The following is a 14,717-nucleotide window of genomic DNA, read 5'->3' on the forward strand; positions in this document are numbered from 1 at the left end:
TCACAGACTTGGTCACTCGGCGATCCACAATTCCTCTTGCTCAGACCATGACGCCTAACCGTCTGGAGGATACACAATCCTCAAAGGTAACAAGCGTCGGTTCCACACAGGAACAATCTCTTCAGTGATGCTCAATCACTTTGGGTTTGTAGATGTTTTGGTTTTGGTTTTGGGTTTTCCTCACTTGATGATTTTCGCTCAAAGTCCTCGGAGGATGGGATGCTCTCAATGACAAGTGTCAATTTCTCGCGGAGCAGCCAACCAGCTAGTGGTTGAAGGGAGCGACTATTTATAGCCTCGGGAGCAGTCCAACATGATAAGACATAAATGCCCTTCAATTGATATGACCGTTAGGTGGTAGGATATTTTGGACAGCTGGCGCGTAGCACAGCAACGGGCGGATTTGAGGTATCAAATTCCTCAGGGCTATCATGTTCCTCACTGTGTAGGCAATCCGCACTGGCGAATTCCTAACTCCTTTGTCAGAACAAATTCCTTAGAGACCAGAAGCTCTTCGTCTCTGTCACTGAAGAAGTTGACTGAGCTGATATGAGATTTCCAATGGCTTCAGTCGAAAGGATTGGTAGGCGTAGGATTTTGAGATGAGCATCACTTGGAAATCAGTTTCCTTAGTATTACCTCGACCCCCTTTAACAGTATGGTGTTTCCTATGACTCAAGAAAGAGAAAATGAAACTACGAAAACAAAAGTCTTTACGCTTCATAATCCTCGCATGAATATCCAAGTCTTCAAGGTCACACCAATTTCTTCACTTTCAAAATCTTCAGGCAAACCAAAGTCTTCAGCTGAAGACATACATTTTTAGGGATCGACATTCATCGTAAATATAAACTCCTCATCGACTTATAGAGCCTGTGTACACTCACAAACATATTAGTCCCTTAACTTATAAGTCTTCAATACACCAAAATCACTAAGGGGCACTAGATGCTTACAATATAGAGATTCTCCTATATAGTCACTTTCATATAACTAGTGGGAATTTTTCATTATAGAACCTGGCTTGCATATTCCAATGATGGGCTTTCTCAAATGCTCGAGGTCTTCTAGAGCAAGCAAGTTGGATGCACACCCACTTAGTTTTCAATTTGATCTTTCATAGACTTATAGCTCCTAGTGCATCTGTTGCATGGCAATCCCTACTCCTTGCACTAACATCAATTGATGGGCATCTCCATAGCCCGTTGATTAGCCTCGTTGATGTGAGACTTTCTCCTTTTTGTCTTCTCCGTATAATATCTACCACCATACTCTATTCCACCCATAGTGCTATATCCATGGCTTGAGCTCATGTATTGTGTGGGGTTGAAAAAGCTGAAGTGTGTTAAAAAGTCTGAACACCAATTGCTTGACTGACAAAGGGGTAGTGCATGATTTATACTTTGTGTTAAGAAGATGGAGCATGACAAGGCTATATGATTTTGTAGGGATATCGTTCTTTAGCGTTTATATTTGAAAGGCATGATTGATTGTTGGTATGCCTGAGTATTGATGTCTTTATGTCAAATTATAGACTATTGCTCTGAATCATTCAAATCTGATTATTCATGCCATAAAAGAAATATTACATGATGAATATGTCAGGTAGCATTCTACATCAAAAAATCTATTTTTATCATTTACCTACTCGAGGACGAGCAAGAATTAAGTTTGGGAATGCTTGATATGTCTCCGACGTGTCTATAATTTTTGATTGTTCCATGCTATTATAGTATCAGTCTTGGATGTTTTATATGTAATTATATATTATTTTTTGGGACTAACCTATTAACTTAGTGCCAAGTGCCAGTGGTTGTTTTTTTGCTTGGTTTTGGTTTTCCAGGAATCAGTACCAAACGAAGTCCAAATGCCATGAACTTTTTGACGATTTTTTTCTAGACAAGAGAGACCATAGAAGCTTTGGAAGGAGACCAGAAGGCGAACGAGTATACGACAAGGCACTAAGGCGCACCCCTGGGGGCGCGCCCTAATACCTTGTGGGTCCCTCGGGGCTCCGTCTGACCTAATTCTAGCTCTATAAATTCTCTAAAATCGGGAAACCAATAGAAAGCCACCCAAAAATACCTTTTCTGCCGCCGCAAGTTTCTATTCTTCCGCGATCCCATCCGGAGGCCTTTGCCGATACTTAGCTGGTGGGGGAATCGATCACGGAGGGCTTCTACACCAACCTGGTTGCCCTTCCGATGATGTGTGAGTAGTTTACCACAGACCTACGGGTCCATAGCTAATAGCTAGATGGCTTCTTCTCTCTACTTGATCTTTAATACAATATTCTCCTCGATGTTCTTGGAGATCTATTCGATGTAATCTTTTTTTGCAGTGTGATTGTTGGGATCCGATGAATTTTGGGTTTATGATCAGATTATTCATGAGAAATATTTCAGTCTTTCTAAATTCTTATATGCATGATTGTTATAGATTTGTATATCTATCTGATCTATCCGTTTGGTTTGGCCAGCTAGATTAATTTATCTTGTAATGGGTTCAATCTTGCGGTGCTCTATATCCCAGCGACAGAAAGAGTCAAGACGCGTATTTGTATTGTTGCCATTAAAGGGAAAACGACGAGGTTTATTCATATTGATTGAGTTTACTTTGTCTACATCATGTCATCTTGCTTAAGGCGTTACTTAATACTCTAGATGCATGCTGGATAGCGGTCGATGGGTGAAGTAATAGTAGTAGATGCATGCAGGAGTCGATCTACTTGTCTTGGACGTGATGCCTATATACATGATCATTGCCTTGAATATCATAATAACTATGCGCTTTTCTATCAATTGCCCAACAGTAATTTGTTTACCCACCGTATTTTGTTTGAGAGAGAAGCCTCTAGTGAAAACTATGCCCCACGGGTCTACCTTTATCATATATTAAAATCCAAAAATACCTTGTTGCAATTTATTTACTGTTCTTTTATTTTATGTTTTTATTTATCCATCTACCATTATCAGATTTGATCCTTGCAATTAACCGTCAAGAGGATTGACGACCCTCTTGATCGCGTTGGATGCAAGTATTTGTTCTTTTGTGTATAGGTGCCGTGCACGAGATTTCACGTGGTTCTCCCACTGGATTGATAACCTTGGTTCTTAACCGAGGGAAATATTTATCTCTACTGTACTGCATCATCTATCTTCTTCGAGAAAATACCAACGCATCTCACAAGTAGCACTTGGCCGCGCCCTGACTCAAAGGAGAGGAGGAGCGAGGCGTCGTGCAGTCCCGGGCCTTATGGCCAAAGAAGCGGCAACAGATGTCGCGCTGACATTCAACCCGTGGGTGACCAAAGCCAAGGCACCGAGGGCCTTCTCCATGGACGGGCGGGGAGGAAAGACCGCGGGGAGTGGCCCGACTGCCGCTGGGGACGCTTGCGGCGGTGCTCCTTGGCCAACTCCAAGGCGGCCTCAGGACGCGACTCGAGCAGATGGATCTCAAAGCGCAGTCAGTGCGCGGGCGGTGGCGAGCGGCGGTTCGGCAGCGGCGACGAGGAGAGCGCGGGCGTCGCGCCAACCAATGCCTCGTGGTAGGACGGCGTGGCCTTGATGGACCCGACCGAGGAGGGGTTGGAGGCGAGCCACCGGAGGTCGCGAGAGCGGCCACCGGTGGAGGGGGGACAGTTCATGCCCGGGCTAGGGAGGGTGGGTGACGGGGCCGAAGTGGCCATCGACGCGGAAGCGGTGGGCGCCGAGGCCGGAGCGGCCGCGGGCGAGGGCTAGGGTGGCGGGGCTAGGGGAGCGCGACAGAAAATTAGCGATGGACGGGCAAAAGCACCGATGACTTTATTTTTGTTATACATTACGTGAAGAGGATTAATGACTTTATTAGTAGGTAGGTACAGATTGGTGGCAATTGGCAATATATGTTCTTTCATGGAAGCTTATCCGAACAATACTGCTGCAGATACAAGGCATTTTCCTGCCAACCATCCGATCGAAAATCAAGGGCCTGATATGAAGGTAGTGTAAGGAAGACGGGAAAGCCTAGTACGCCGACGCCCTTCTCAAGGCGCTCGCCTCGGCGTTGCGTCCGCAGCGACACCGCCTCCGTTCCCTTCGTCGCCGCGCCAGCAGTCAACACCGCCGCCCCCGGTGACTCGTCGAATGCGACCGTTCCCAGGTCGCCGCCCGCCGTTGCCGCCACCGCCGTGACCAAAAGGGATGCGCGTTGTCCCCTCAGCTTTTCTCCGTCGCGCCGCCTCGATGTCCTCTCACTACAACGTACGTGCCCTTTTGGGCTTCCTCCTCCCTATCAATCCCTGACATCTAAACCCCTTTCACCCTTCTCCCCTTTTGCAGCGCCGAGGATCCTCGCGGCCTCACCGCGGATACTCCTCCCGCCCCCCGCCGCCTTCCGCCTACGCCGACGCCGAGCTCGTTAGCGGCGATTCTCACCTCAGCACTGTGCCCTCTGCCAACGATTCCCTCCGCCGCGGCGGGGTTCCTCGCGCGCCTCCACCGCAGTACAGGCACGGGCCGCAGTTCCAGCCGCCGCCGTATGGATATGGCTACGGCCAACCTCAACCACAACCGCAGCCGCAGGTTCAGCCTTACGGGTTTGTGCCGTACAACTACAGCCATCCGCCGCAGACGCCGTTCCCAGGCCCTCAGTACGGCTATGGGACTCCGAATCAGTACGGTCACTGGCATCCACAGCCATACAGCGTTGTGCCACCGAATGGAGGGTTCCTGCCACGGAATGCTGGGTTCCGACCTGCGGCGCCACAGCTGCATCCAAGTCTGGCACAGTACAAACGAGAGTGGCGATCTGTGCAGAAGCTGCCACCTCGCCATACTGGTAGCATCTCAATGCTTAACATTTATTTGTTTGCAGCAATGTGTTGTAAAACCATCGTAGGAGCATTACTCTCAAGTCCAAGTAGTATACTCGTTTTACTTAATAGTAATTATTCCTAGCTCTGTTTCATAACTGAAAGTTTTCTTAATAATGATTGCAACCGTGTCATTTATAGCTAGTCTTATTCTCATGATGAAAAACTTGGAATTTTATTTCCAAATCTAAATAGATGCCTTTGGAGTCCTGAACTGTGAAGTGACAGTTCCAGTTGATGTGCTAAGGGACATTAAATGTGTCGGTAATATCTGTGATATGCTTGCGAAGAGATTTACTTGTGTTATTTTCCAAACTTAGTATTAGACTTGAGTAAATATGATGTGTGTGAGATCCTCATTATTCTTATAAAAGAATACAGTTCTTGCTCTTGTATTTTGAGTATGGACTTTTGATTCTGCAGAGAGGTTTAAGGTTCTGTCGTACAATATACTGGCGGACTATCTGGCCCAGGAGCACCAAAATCTTTATAGAGACATACCATCATTCATCATGGACTGGAACTGGCGTAAGAATAGGATTGGTTTAGAGATCAGCTGGTGGCGTCCAGATATTATATGTTTTCAGGTAATTCTTAAGAAAAGCTGTTGTACTGCACCAATCTCAGCAGGTTGTGCTGATGTTGGCAAACTCAAGTCATGGTAAGGAGAAAAATATGCCAATTTCCTAACTCCAATTGATGAATATATGTTGTCCATGGAAGTCAGCAAGTAAGTACTCCCTCCGTTCACAAATGTAAGATGTTCTAACTTTTTTCAGAATCGGATGTATATAGACAAGTTTTAGTGTGTTTGTTCAATCATTTCAGTCCGTATGTACTCCATATTGAAATATCCAAAACATCTTATATTTGTGAACGGAGGGAGTACAATATATGATCTGATGGGGGGTCTCTATTCGTTCAATGTCAGCATTTCATTCCTTGTTTGAACTTTTGTTTCTTCTTGTAACCATCTTCTTTGTACTTGTAGGAGGTAGACAAATTTACAGACCTTGAACAAGAAATGTCAACCCGAGGATATAGCGGCATATGGAAGGTAATGTTCTAAGTTTATTCACGCTGTGCTATATTGTAGGCATTTTCATTTACAGTGTTCACGGAAATGACTGAAATATGTGTAGCATTTGTGGAATTGATTTTTTTTATTTTTTTTGTCATTGAGGGAATAGGAACAAACTTTTTTTGAGTTCATGACTGTGATTTGCACATTTGCTGAATGGTGACACAGATGCGGACTGGAAATGCTGTTGATGGATGTGCCATATTTTGGAGGACAGCAAGGTAATCAATTCAAGTTTTTCTTGTTTGTCTTTGTGTGGTGGAATATTTTATCTACTGTCGTTGTCCAGAATTTGGGGTGATCATATTAAATTTGCTTCAATTCATTTCATAGGGACATTTTCATGGTTATCTAAGACTTTTACCACTCACCAGGTTCCGGTTGTGTTATAAAGAAGACATCGAGTTCAATAAGCTTGGGCTTCGGGATAATGTTGCACAGCTTTGTGTTTTAGAAGTGAGTTTGAATTATGGGCAATTAGATAAACATTTGAGCCTTTTTCTTTTGGGTGCTTCTGCTATGCTTACAGTCTTGTATGCCATCCAAATCTGCTAACCATTTTTTGCTGTAATGTACAGTCAGTGTTTCCAAGAAATGTGCAAACTGTGCCTACTCACTTATCTACTAGGTAATTGCGATTTGAAATACCCAGCAGACTCATAACTGCTATTCTGCTACCTTCTGTTTCTCATGTGGTTGTGTTTGGGATTTGTGGTTAGTTACTGTATCATATTTATATGTTGTTTAAGACAGAAGAAATGAAGCACAAATTTGTATGACTTACCCATGCTTATGCTTCTTTTTGTCTCAAAGCCCTGTCCATCCACAACAAGCCAAACAAGTTGTTATATGTAACATTCATGTTCTTTATAATCCGAAGAGAGGGGACATAAAACTTGGCCAGGTATATTGTTTTTTCCTCTGATACTTGTGTCTTAATTTCATGTATTTGCCAATACAATGCTCGTTTGCTCCTGACTTGGCTGCTTGACACGTGCATTTCTGTTTTGTAATTGAATCAAGGTTTTGTTTGCATATTTGTCTGACTTTAGTTCAGCATATGTTTAACATGGTAAGAACATTACATGTGTTAGACATTATTTAGTAAAAAATATCGATGTAACTTTGTTGAGTTCTGCTATGATATTTGATCATGTGATACTTTCTTGGCATCTTTTAAAGATTTGTCCATTGTGCCTTTCCCCTCTCTCTGCTGTTTTGCTGTATGAAGCATCATCTAGTGTTTCTTTTGCTCTTGGCTATCTACCACTAGCATCCTTATGCACTTAATTTCATGCTGACTTTATTTCCTACAGATAAGGACACTCCTTGACCAAGCTTATGCTACATCTAAGAGGTGGAATGATGCTCCGGTAATACTCTGTGGGGACTTCAACGCTACACCGAAGGTAGTACTTAACTATGTATATTTGCATTCGAGAGTCCATTCTACTTCGCTATTTCTTGTGCTGTTATACTCATTTTTAACACTAACAAGGTATGTATGTTGCCCAGAGCCCGCTGTACAATTTTATATCAGAGCAAAAGGTAGAACAAATTTTCATTTTCTGCAGTTAACTTATTAATGTTATATCATGGAGCTGAAACTTGTGAAGCTTCACAATCATGCAGTTGAATTTGTTTGGACTTGCAAGAAATGCTATATCAGGGCAGCAAACTAGTTCACATGGGCTTTATACTGGTTCTAACACATCTCGGTAAATCTTCTACTTGATGGAAGTGCATTTATTGAGTACTTATGTTGGACGCCACAATGTATCTGCAAAATCCTAACCTATCTTCACTTCAATGGTTGCTTTGTATCAGTTATACATTCCGTCCACCTTTACACACGACCAATGGTAGAGAGGGAAGAATAATTACTCGAGATGTCCATAAGCCTCAAAGTGAAGCAAAAAGTTTGGTCAGAGATTCTTGCCTTGCTGGAAGAGAACCTGTTTTGACTGCTACTGCTTCAACATCTTGCTTTAACTCTGAATCGAGTAAATATTTTGGCAACAATAGATCTTGTTCTGGCCCTAGTAATCTTGAAGAGCAAGGATTATCAAGCTGTTTGGCAGGTCTTGCAAAGGATGCCTATAATTCTGATGGTGAAGACCATGTAAAGGCAACTGAACGTGAAGACGGTGTGGCCGTTGACAGCTCCTCTGAAGAATGTTCTGGAGGAATCAAAGTTGAATCAAAAGAATCTGACGTTGGTGGTGTCCAATGTTCACAAACTGATGTATGTGATGAGGCCTTCCAGTCAGATTCAAGTGAAGCAATTGATAGCAGACACCTACTTTCATCTGATGAACTATCTGGGTGCATAGATTCTGTCCGAGAATTAAGAGGTGTTAGCAGTAAGGATTCAAATTTCCAAGGAGACTTGTCTGGGAATGTGATTTGTGAAGATGTCACAAGTGGTTTTGAAGGAAATAGTTTTCAATCAGATACGTCGTTGAATGTATCAAAAGAAAACCCTGGTAAAAAGGAAAAGTGCAATGAATCTATGTCTGGTCAGAACAATTATACAACTCCCGAGTCAGAATCATCCCATTTCAGTGATTCTCTGACGTCTGCTGATGCACGGAATAAAATGAGTAATATGAGAGTAGAAGAAGGAATTAATACTGGATCAACTCACTTAACATCTCCAGTAGAACTAACGCATCAAATAAATAGTGCTACTTCAGATTCCTGTGGCAATCAGTGTACTCCTGAAGTAACCAACAAGCATTTAGACTCGTATTCCTGTCCAGAAGAGTTTGGAAATCATGCTTGTTCTGTTGAGGAGGATGTCACAGCTAATGAAAATTTGTGCTCCAATGTGATATCTGACCCTACCTCCTTCAAAGAGTTCTCTGGTGATAATGAATGCTTACATGTGGATAATGATCAGCTGCCAAAAATTTCAAATGGTTCACTACACGCTCACAAGGTGGTTCCTTATGGAGGGTACTATAATGATCCGTACAGGTGGACAGTAGATGAAATCAAGGCTGCTACTGGGAAGGAAGAGTGTACTTATGTGGAACATAATTTGAAAGTAAGGAGTGTCTACACAGATGTGGAGGTAACTGATGCCTTATTGTTAATTTACTTGGCTGCATTTTCACCATCCATCTGTAACTGAAAACACCAGGACATTCACTATTATCTCTTTCTGAGTTATTGAACATTTGGGCAAGTTGTGCTTACAGTTCTTTAACTCTAAAAGCACAAAGCAATGTACAGTTTTGTTTTAGTGAATAATGTTGTACAAGTACTAGTATATTTCAGGCTTTTGTGAGAACAGTTGGTGCTTACTGATAACTTCATCCAATCAGGATTTTAATGGGACAAAAGATGCCAATAAGGAGCCCTTGGTAACCAGTTACAACAGAAAATTTATGGGGACAGTGGACTACGTATGGTAAGCAAGCTTTATTGAAACTCTTAAGCTATTCAAATGCACCAGTATTTTACAATCTAATTGCTGCCAATGACAACCTTGTAATATGATAATGAAGGGCTTCTGAAGATCTTCAGACTGTTAGCGTGCTAGATACATTTCCGGAAGTGATTTTGAAGGAAACAAATGGATTCCCCACAAAGGTACTACCTTATGAATATTTTTCTTATATTCCATCTGTCTACAATATGCATTGTTTGAACTTTCCACAGTATCCAATGTGTGACTGACTATGGTTTCTTATTCTAATATGCTAGTAGCAAAAAGATGACTTATTATGAAAATATTTTGTACCAAAAATCAAGTGCCATTGTTTTCATAGAGCTAATGTTCTTACCATACAGGCATACACTATACTAGTCAAAAAGATAAAAGTGTTAATTTTATGAAGTTTCTAAAATGTTTAGAGACAGAAGCAGCATGTTTGTCTCTTCAGTTCATGGCTTCTTTACTGGTTAACTGCTGTATCCTCATGACATTTTACTACTTGTGTCTATTTCTGTTGGTTGACAGAAATGGGGAAGTGATCATATCGCCTTGGTCTGCGAACTGGCGTTCAAGGAATGATGTTCATGAGACTGTAAGAGAGGGATTTCAGTGCCATTGAAGGCACCCGCATGACAAGACAACTGACTACCTAGCAGAAGCCTCAGGCGAAATAATCATATCCAGAACAATTGCTGAACATTTCTCCGTCAATCATGTTTAGTAAATATATATACATGAAAAAATTCCTGCTTTCTTAGGTCAATATAAGAGCTCGCCAGCATTTTCATTTTTCAGCATGCTTTGTAATTGTACATGAGACATAGGTCAAGTTTCTCAGTGAGAGCCCAGCAATGGACAACTGCTGTTGACTTGGATGGACAAACTGCAGGCACCACGGCTTAGCTTAAGATGATACTCTCTCGGTAAGATAATAGACGTTTTTTGACACCATGACAGTGTCAAAAAACGTCTTATATTATGTTACGGAGGGAGTAAGTTACAATTTGATTGGACTAAAAAGAAACCATGCTATGAAAATCTGGAATAGTTGGTAGCTTTGAATTCTTCGACATAAGAAGCAGGTTTGGTGCATACTAAGACTCCTGACTGACACTGCATTATGAAGTACTATAGTTTTACTATGCTCGCAACGGTAATCTTGTCATATGGGAGTGTTGAATTCTTCGAAATAAGCAGGTGTAGTTAATATCAGTCTCCTGACTGATGCTACATACACCCTTTATTCGCTAATTGTACTATCAAAACGTCCTTAGTGAACAAGGTACCTGATGCTACATACACCCTTTATTCGCTAATTGTACTATCAAAACGTCCTTAGTGAACAAGGTACTCACTCCGACCCGGAGGGAGTAGTATTTTTTATGGGGGGCCTTCCGGTTGGATTGGACGGTCACAACGCACATTTGCTTCATTCAACAATACTTTGTATAATTGCAAAAGAAGCTTGTCAATGCGAATACTTATTCTTGTTTGCATGGTTTACCTGGATTTGCTGATCCTCGTTGCCCGAGAATTAAAATTGCTTTAGTGGATTTTGTGGGAGCAGAAAGTAGCGCCTGAGGTTAAAGACAGGGGTGGGGTGGTTAGCAGAGGCGTCTCGATGAGGCTTTGCCAGGACAATGTTGGAGATGGGGAAGACGCGGTTGGCATTGGCGTCACCGGTGAAGCGTGGCATTAGGTTAATGGCACGTGTTGGATTGGATGGAGTCGAAAAAAGGGAGGGCTCACCGCCGTTGGCCATGGCATTGTCGGCGGACGTGTGCAGTAGGTTGATGGTGCATATTCTGGTCGGATTGGACAAAGCTGGATACGAGGTGGGCTTTGGTCATGAAGTCACTAGCGGGGGCATGGCCGCGTGGCAATAGGTTGATGGTGCAGGTTCTTGTCCGACTAGACGGAGTTGGGAACGGGGAGGGCTCAGACAAGACCTCGCCGGAGGCGGGGCAAGGGGCGGGTGTCGGGGTGCGGCTAGAATATATCTCGTTGGGCATTGTGGGAAGAGAAGAAAACAAATGGAGATAGAAGATAAACGGGATCCCTCCCTCAGGTGTCAATCGAGCGGCTCAAAAATTTGATTGATTAAAAAAACAAGCAAATGATGTGTAGTGGTCCCTTGCTTCACACTCTTCATCTGTCGTGTTGCGCCTAACTGTTCTGTCTGTTGCTCTTGTCCCCCGCCCCAGTGTCACCATCCCGCCCCTAGATTCTACGTCCAACGGAGTACGGAGATATCATCCAACCCATTGATGGAGACAGAGATAAAGGTTAGGGAGACCAAAGGAGCAATGTGGATATATATGATGCAACAATATGCCAATAGGAGGGAGGGACAACGGTAGTCATATGAATACATGATGCAACAATATTGACGTGAGCTTCAAGAAAAGAAAATGTGATACACCGGATTCCATTGACATCACCATGTGTAAGCTCACCGCCACCTAAGAAGGCCGAGGAAGCACCAATTGGACCAATGCCAAGGGCTCATGCAAATGCAATACGCCATGAGGTGAATCTTTTCCTTACAGACTCCCCACTTGGTAATGGCTGAGGATGGTGTGCCACCTAATGCTTGAACCTTGTTTGCGCGTAGGGTTGAATAATCGTGAAGACGAAAATTCAGAGCAAGAAGGCACGGAGCAAGAAGGAAAATAAGTGCATTTGCCGTGTTGTGGAACTCTCTGGGCCAAAGCCACGAACTGTCCTGCATTAAAACTGCCAACTGGAAGAAATCTAGCCCAAACTGTCCAGAAGTGACTATGTGCACCAATTTGGGTCCAAACCCATGTATAGTTTTCTAGTCCCTAGTTTTTTTTGCATTGAGCCTATATATAGCTGTACCTCTGCTCATGTCTAGGGTTAGAGCTAAGTATAGACAATTGGATAGTAGAGGTTAGCTCCTTCCTCCCCCCTCCCCATGTAGGATACAAGGCATCCCCTTTTTGAGATATATCCAAGGCCTCCACCAGTGGAGATGTATGAGACCTCCTCTTCAGGAGAAGATCATGCACCTTTGTTCTTCCATTTCCTTTTTGGATTTCTGTTGAACATGTGGGTTGGAATACAATTTCAAGAGTTTTGGTGCATTTGGGTTCTTCCCCAAATAAGTTACTATACTAAAGCAGGAAGCATTTGCTTTTTCTCCTTTTTGTTGTTTTTTGGGAAGGTTACTGTTCATTATGTGGACGACATGAACAGTGCTGGCGGACAGTAATCGCGTGTGAACATTACTTTATGCGTGAACAATGTCCAACAGTGAACAATGCCTTTGTGTAATAGTGCTTCCACAGAAAAAATGCACATACTATTAAAAAACTTGGATTTCTTTTACATGTCATTTCTCTCCCCCTCCTCCACCTCCAGTCATTATATAGAGGATTATGATTTAGGTTTCCTTTAACACATCATTTCTCTCCGCGGGCGTATCAATGCAGAGCCATCACGATCGTCTCCCAATTCTTTCGTTGATGTTGCTGCCAAGACACAAAACAGTAAACCGGGACAATATATTTGGAAGAACAGTAACAGGTGGGAAAAATAAATCTTAATCGATTGTTGTCCATCTTTACACCACGATATCAGTGAACAGTGCACCAACAATTACCCAAGCAAAAAGTCGAAACAGTATCCGAATAAACCTTGATCTGCTAACCGAAACAATAACCCAAATAAACCAAAATAGCAAACTCGAATAACCCAAAAAGTAAAACTAGTACAACGAAACAACACCTGAATAAACCGAAAACATCAACCTACCTGAACCATAAACCAAAACAATAACCGAATTGTAATCCAGAGCAACACACCCGAATAAACCAGGATAACAAAAACAGTAAACCAGCACTATGCATTCACGTGAACAGTAATGCAGAAGGAAAAAATGATACTCCTCCTCCCTAGCCTCGGAACAGTAAAACTAGTGAAACGGAACAACACCTAAATAAACTGACAACATTAACCCATCCGAACCTTAAACTGAAACAGTACCTTGTAACACAGAGCAATACACCCGAATAAACCGGTACAATAAAAATAGTAAATCAGCACTATGCATTCAACTAAATAGTAATCCAGGAGAAATGCCATGAAAAAATCCCTAAAAAAATAAGACTCCCCCCTCTGTGCGTTCACCTAAGTAAGGAGAATAACTGGTGATGTTGTCATCATCTACCTCACATTCTGCTTCCCTGTGGCCAACCAAATCGAGGACTTAACCACAATGCAGTTACTGAAGCCCGCTTTAACCACAATGCGGTTACTGAAGTCACCTCTACGACGTGCCCCATCACGACAGTCTATAAGCAGCCAACGAGAAGAAGCAACATGAAAATAAAAACGGTCACTCGACCAACTTCTTCACTCCACTCCCTATTCTATTTCTTTGACCGATTCAAATAGAAAGAGAAAAATACAAGACAATTGATCATCCGTGGAAGGTATTGTTTGCTCAAAAAACAATTGTAGAACCAGTTATTCCTCAGCTGCCAAAATTTCCAAATCATGGATATACCACTTATCCTATATCCCAGTTTGAAAAACGCACTGGGTTGAACGTCCTATTATCAGATTAGCCCATTCATATAAAGTGCGTTAAAACAAGCTCTCCGCCAATTACTATCCATTTTTAGAGCAGAAAGTTTAAATTACTTACAAAATTTCAAATTTGAATTTTATTGGATAAATCCATGTTTGAGAGGGAATGAAAGAGTGCTGACTAGGAACTGTTGCATGGAAAACAAAAAAAAAAATCTACGCACACGCTAGATCTATCCGTGGAGATGCATAACAACGAGAGGGGAGAGTGTGTCTACGTACCCTTGTAGACCGTAAGCGGAAGCGTTTAACAACGTGGTTGACGTAGTCAAACTTCTTCACGATTCAACCGATCGAGTACCAAACGTACGACACCTCCGTGTTCAGCACACGTTCAGCTCGGTGACGTCCTCGCCTTCTTGATCCAGCAAGACGGGCGAAGTAGTGGATGAGTTCCGACATCATGACAGCATGGTGATGGTGATGGTGATGCTATCTCCACAGGGCTTCTCCTAAGCACTAAGAAAATATGACCGAGGGACAAAACTGTGAAGGGGGGCACCGCACGCGGCTAAGAGATTGTCTTGTGTGGTGCCCCATCCCACATATATATATGTGGGGTGAGAGGAGAGCAGCCAGGAGGCGCCCCAAGTAGGGCCAAATCCTACTTGGGCTCCTGCCCTGGCCGCGTCCCCCTTACCATATATGTCGGAGGGGGAAAGGAAAGGGGGGAGAGGGAAGGAAGTGGGAGGCCGAATCCCCCACCTTTCCTTTTCCCACCAGGACGA

General features: G+C 43.0%; 1 protein-coding gene across 1 annotated transcript; it reads left to right on the plus strand.

Annotated features, from left to right (window-relative positions):
• Positions 1–4,011: 4,011 nt before the first annotated feature.
• Positions 4,012–10,467, plus strand: LOC119276243 (carbon catabolite repressor protein 4 homolog 6-like). Its single transcript, XM_037557271.1, has 15 exons — positions 4,012–4,241; positions 4,320–4,818; positions 5,276–5,439; positions 5,844–5,909; positions 6,102–6,154; positions 6,308–6,389; positions 6,512–6,561; positions 6,747–6,837; positions 7,250–7,342; positions 7,449–7,481; positions 7,566–7,651; positions 7,761–9,009; positions 9,263–9,348; positions 9,446–9,530; positions 9,901–10,467. Exons 1-15 carry the CDS (start codon positions 4,182–4,184, stop codon positions 9,952–9,954), a joined length of 2,751 nt encoding a protein of 916 aa, XP_037413168.1. The 5' UTR covers positions 4,012–4,181; the 3' UTR covers positions 9,955–10,467.
• The last annotated feature ends 4,250 nt before the right edge of the window (positions 10,468–14,717 follow it).

Source organism: Triticum dicoccoides, chromosome 3B (genome assembly GCF_002162155.2).
Source record: "Triticum dicoccoides isolate Atlit2015 ecotype Zavitan chromosome 3B, WEW_v2.0, whole genome shotgun sequence".
NCBI classification, from domain to species: Eukaryota; Viridiplantae; Streptophyta; class Magnoliopsida; order Poales; family Poaceae; genus Triticum; species Triticum dicoccoides.

What these genes read in the sequence shown, in the direction of transcription:
- LOC119276243 (XM_037557271.1), top strand. Translation starts at nt 4,182, where the DNA reads ATGCGCGTTGTCCCCTCAGCTTTTCTCCGTCGCGCCGCCTCGATGTCC. An exon ending in CAGATATTATATGTTTTCAG is followed by an intron (nt 5,440 to 5,843) that starts GTAATTCTTAAG and finishes TTGTACTTGTAG; the next exon opens with GAGGTAGACAAATTTACAGA. An exon ending in CAAATGGATTCCCCACAAAG is followed by an intron (nt 9,531 to 9,900) that starts GTACTACCTTAT and finishes GTTGGTTGACAG; the next exon opens with AAATGGGGAAGTGATCATAT.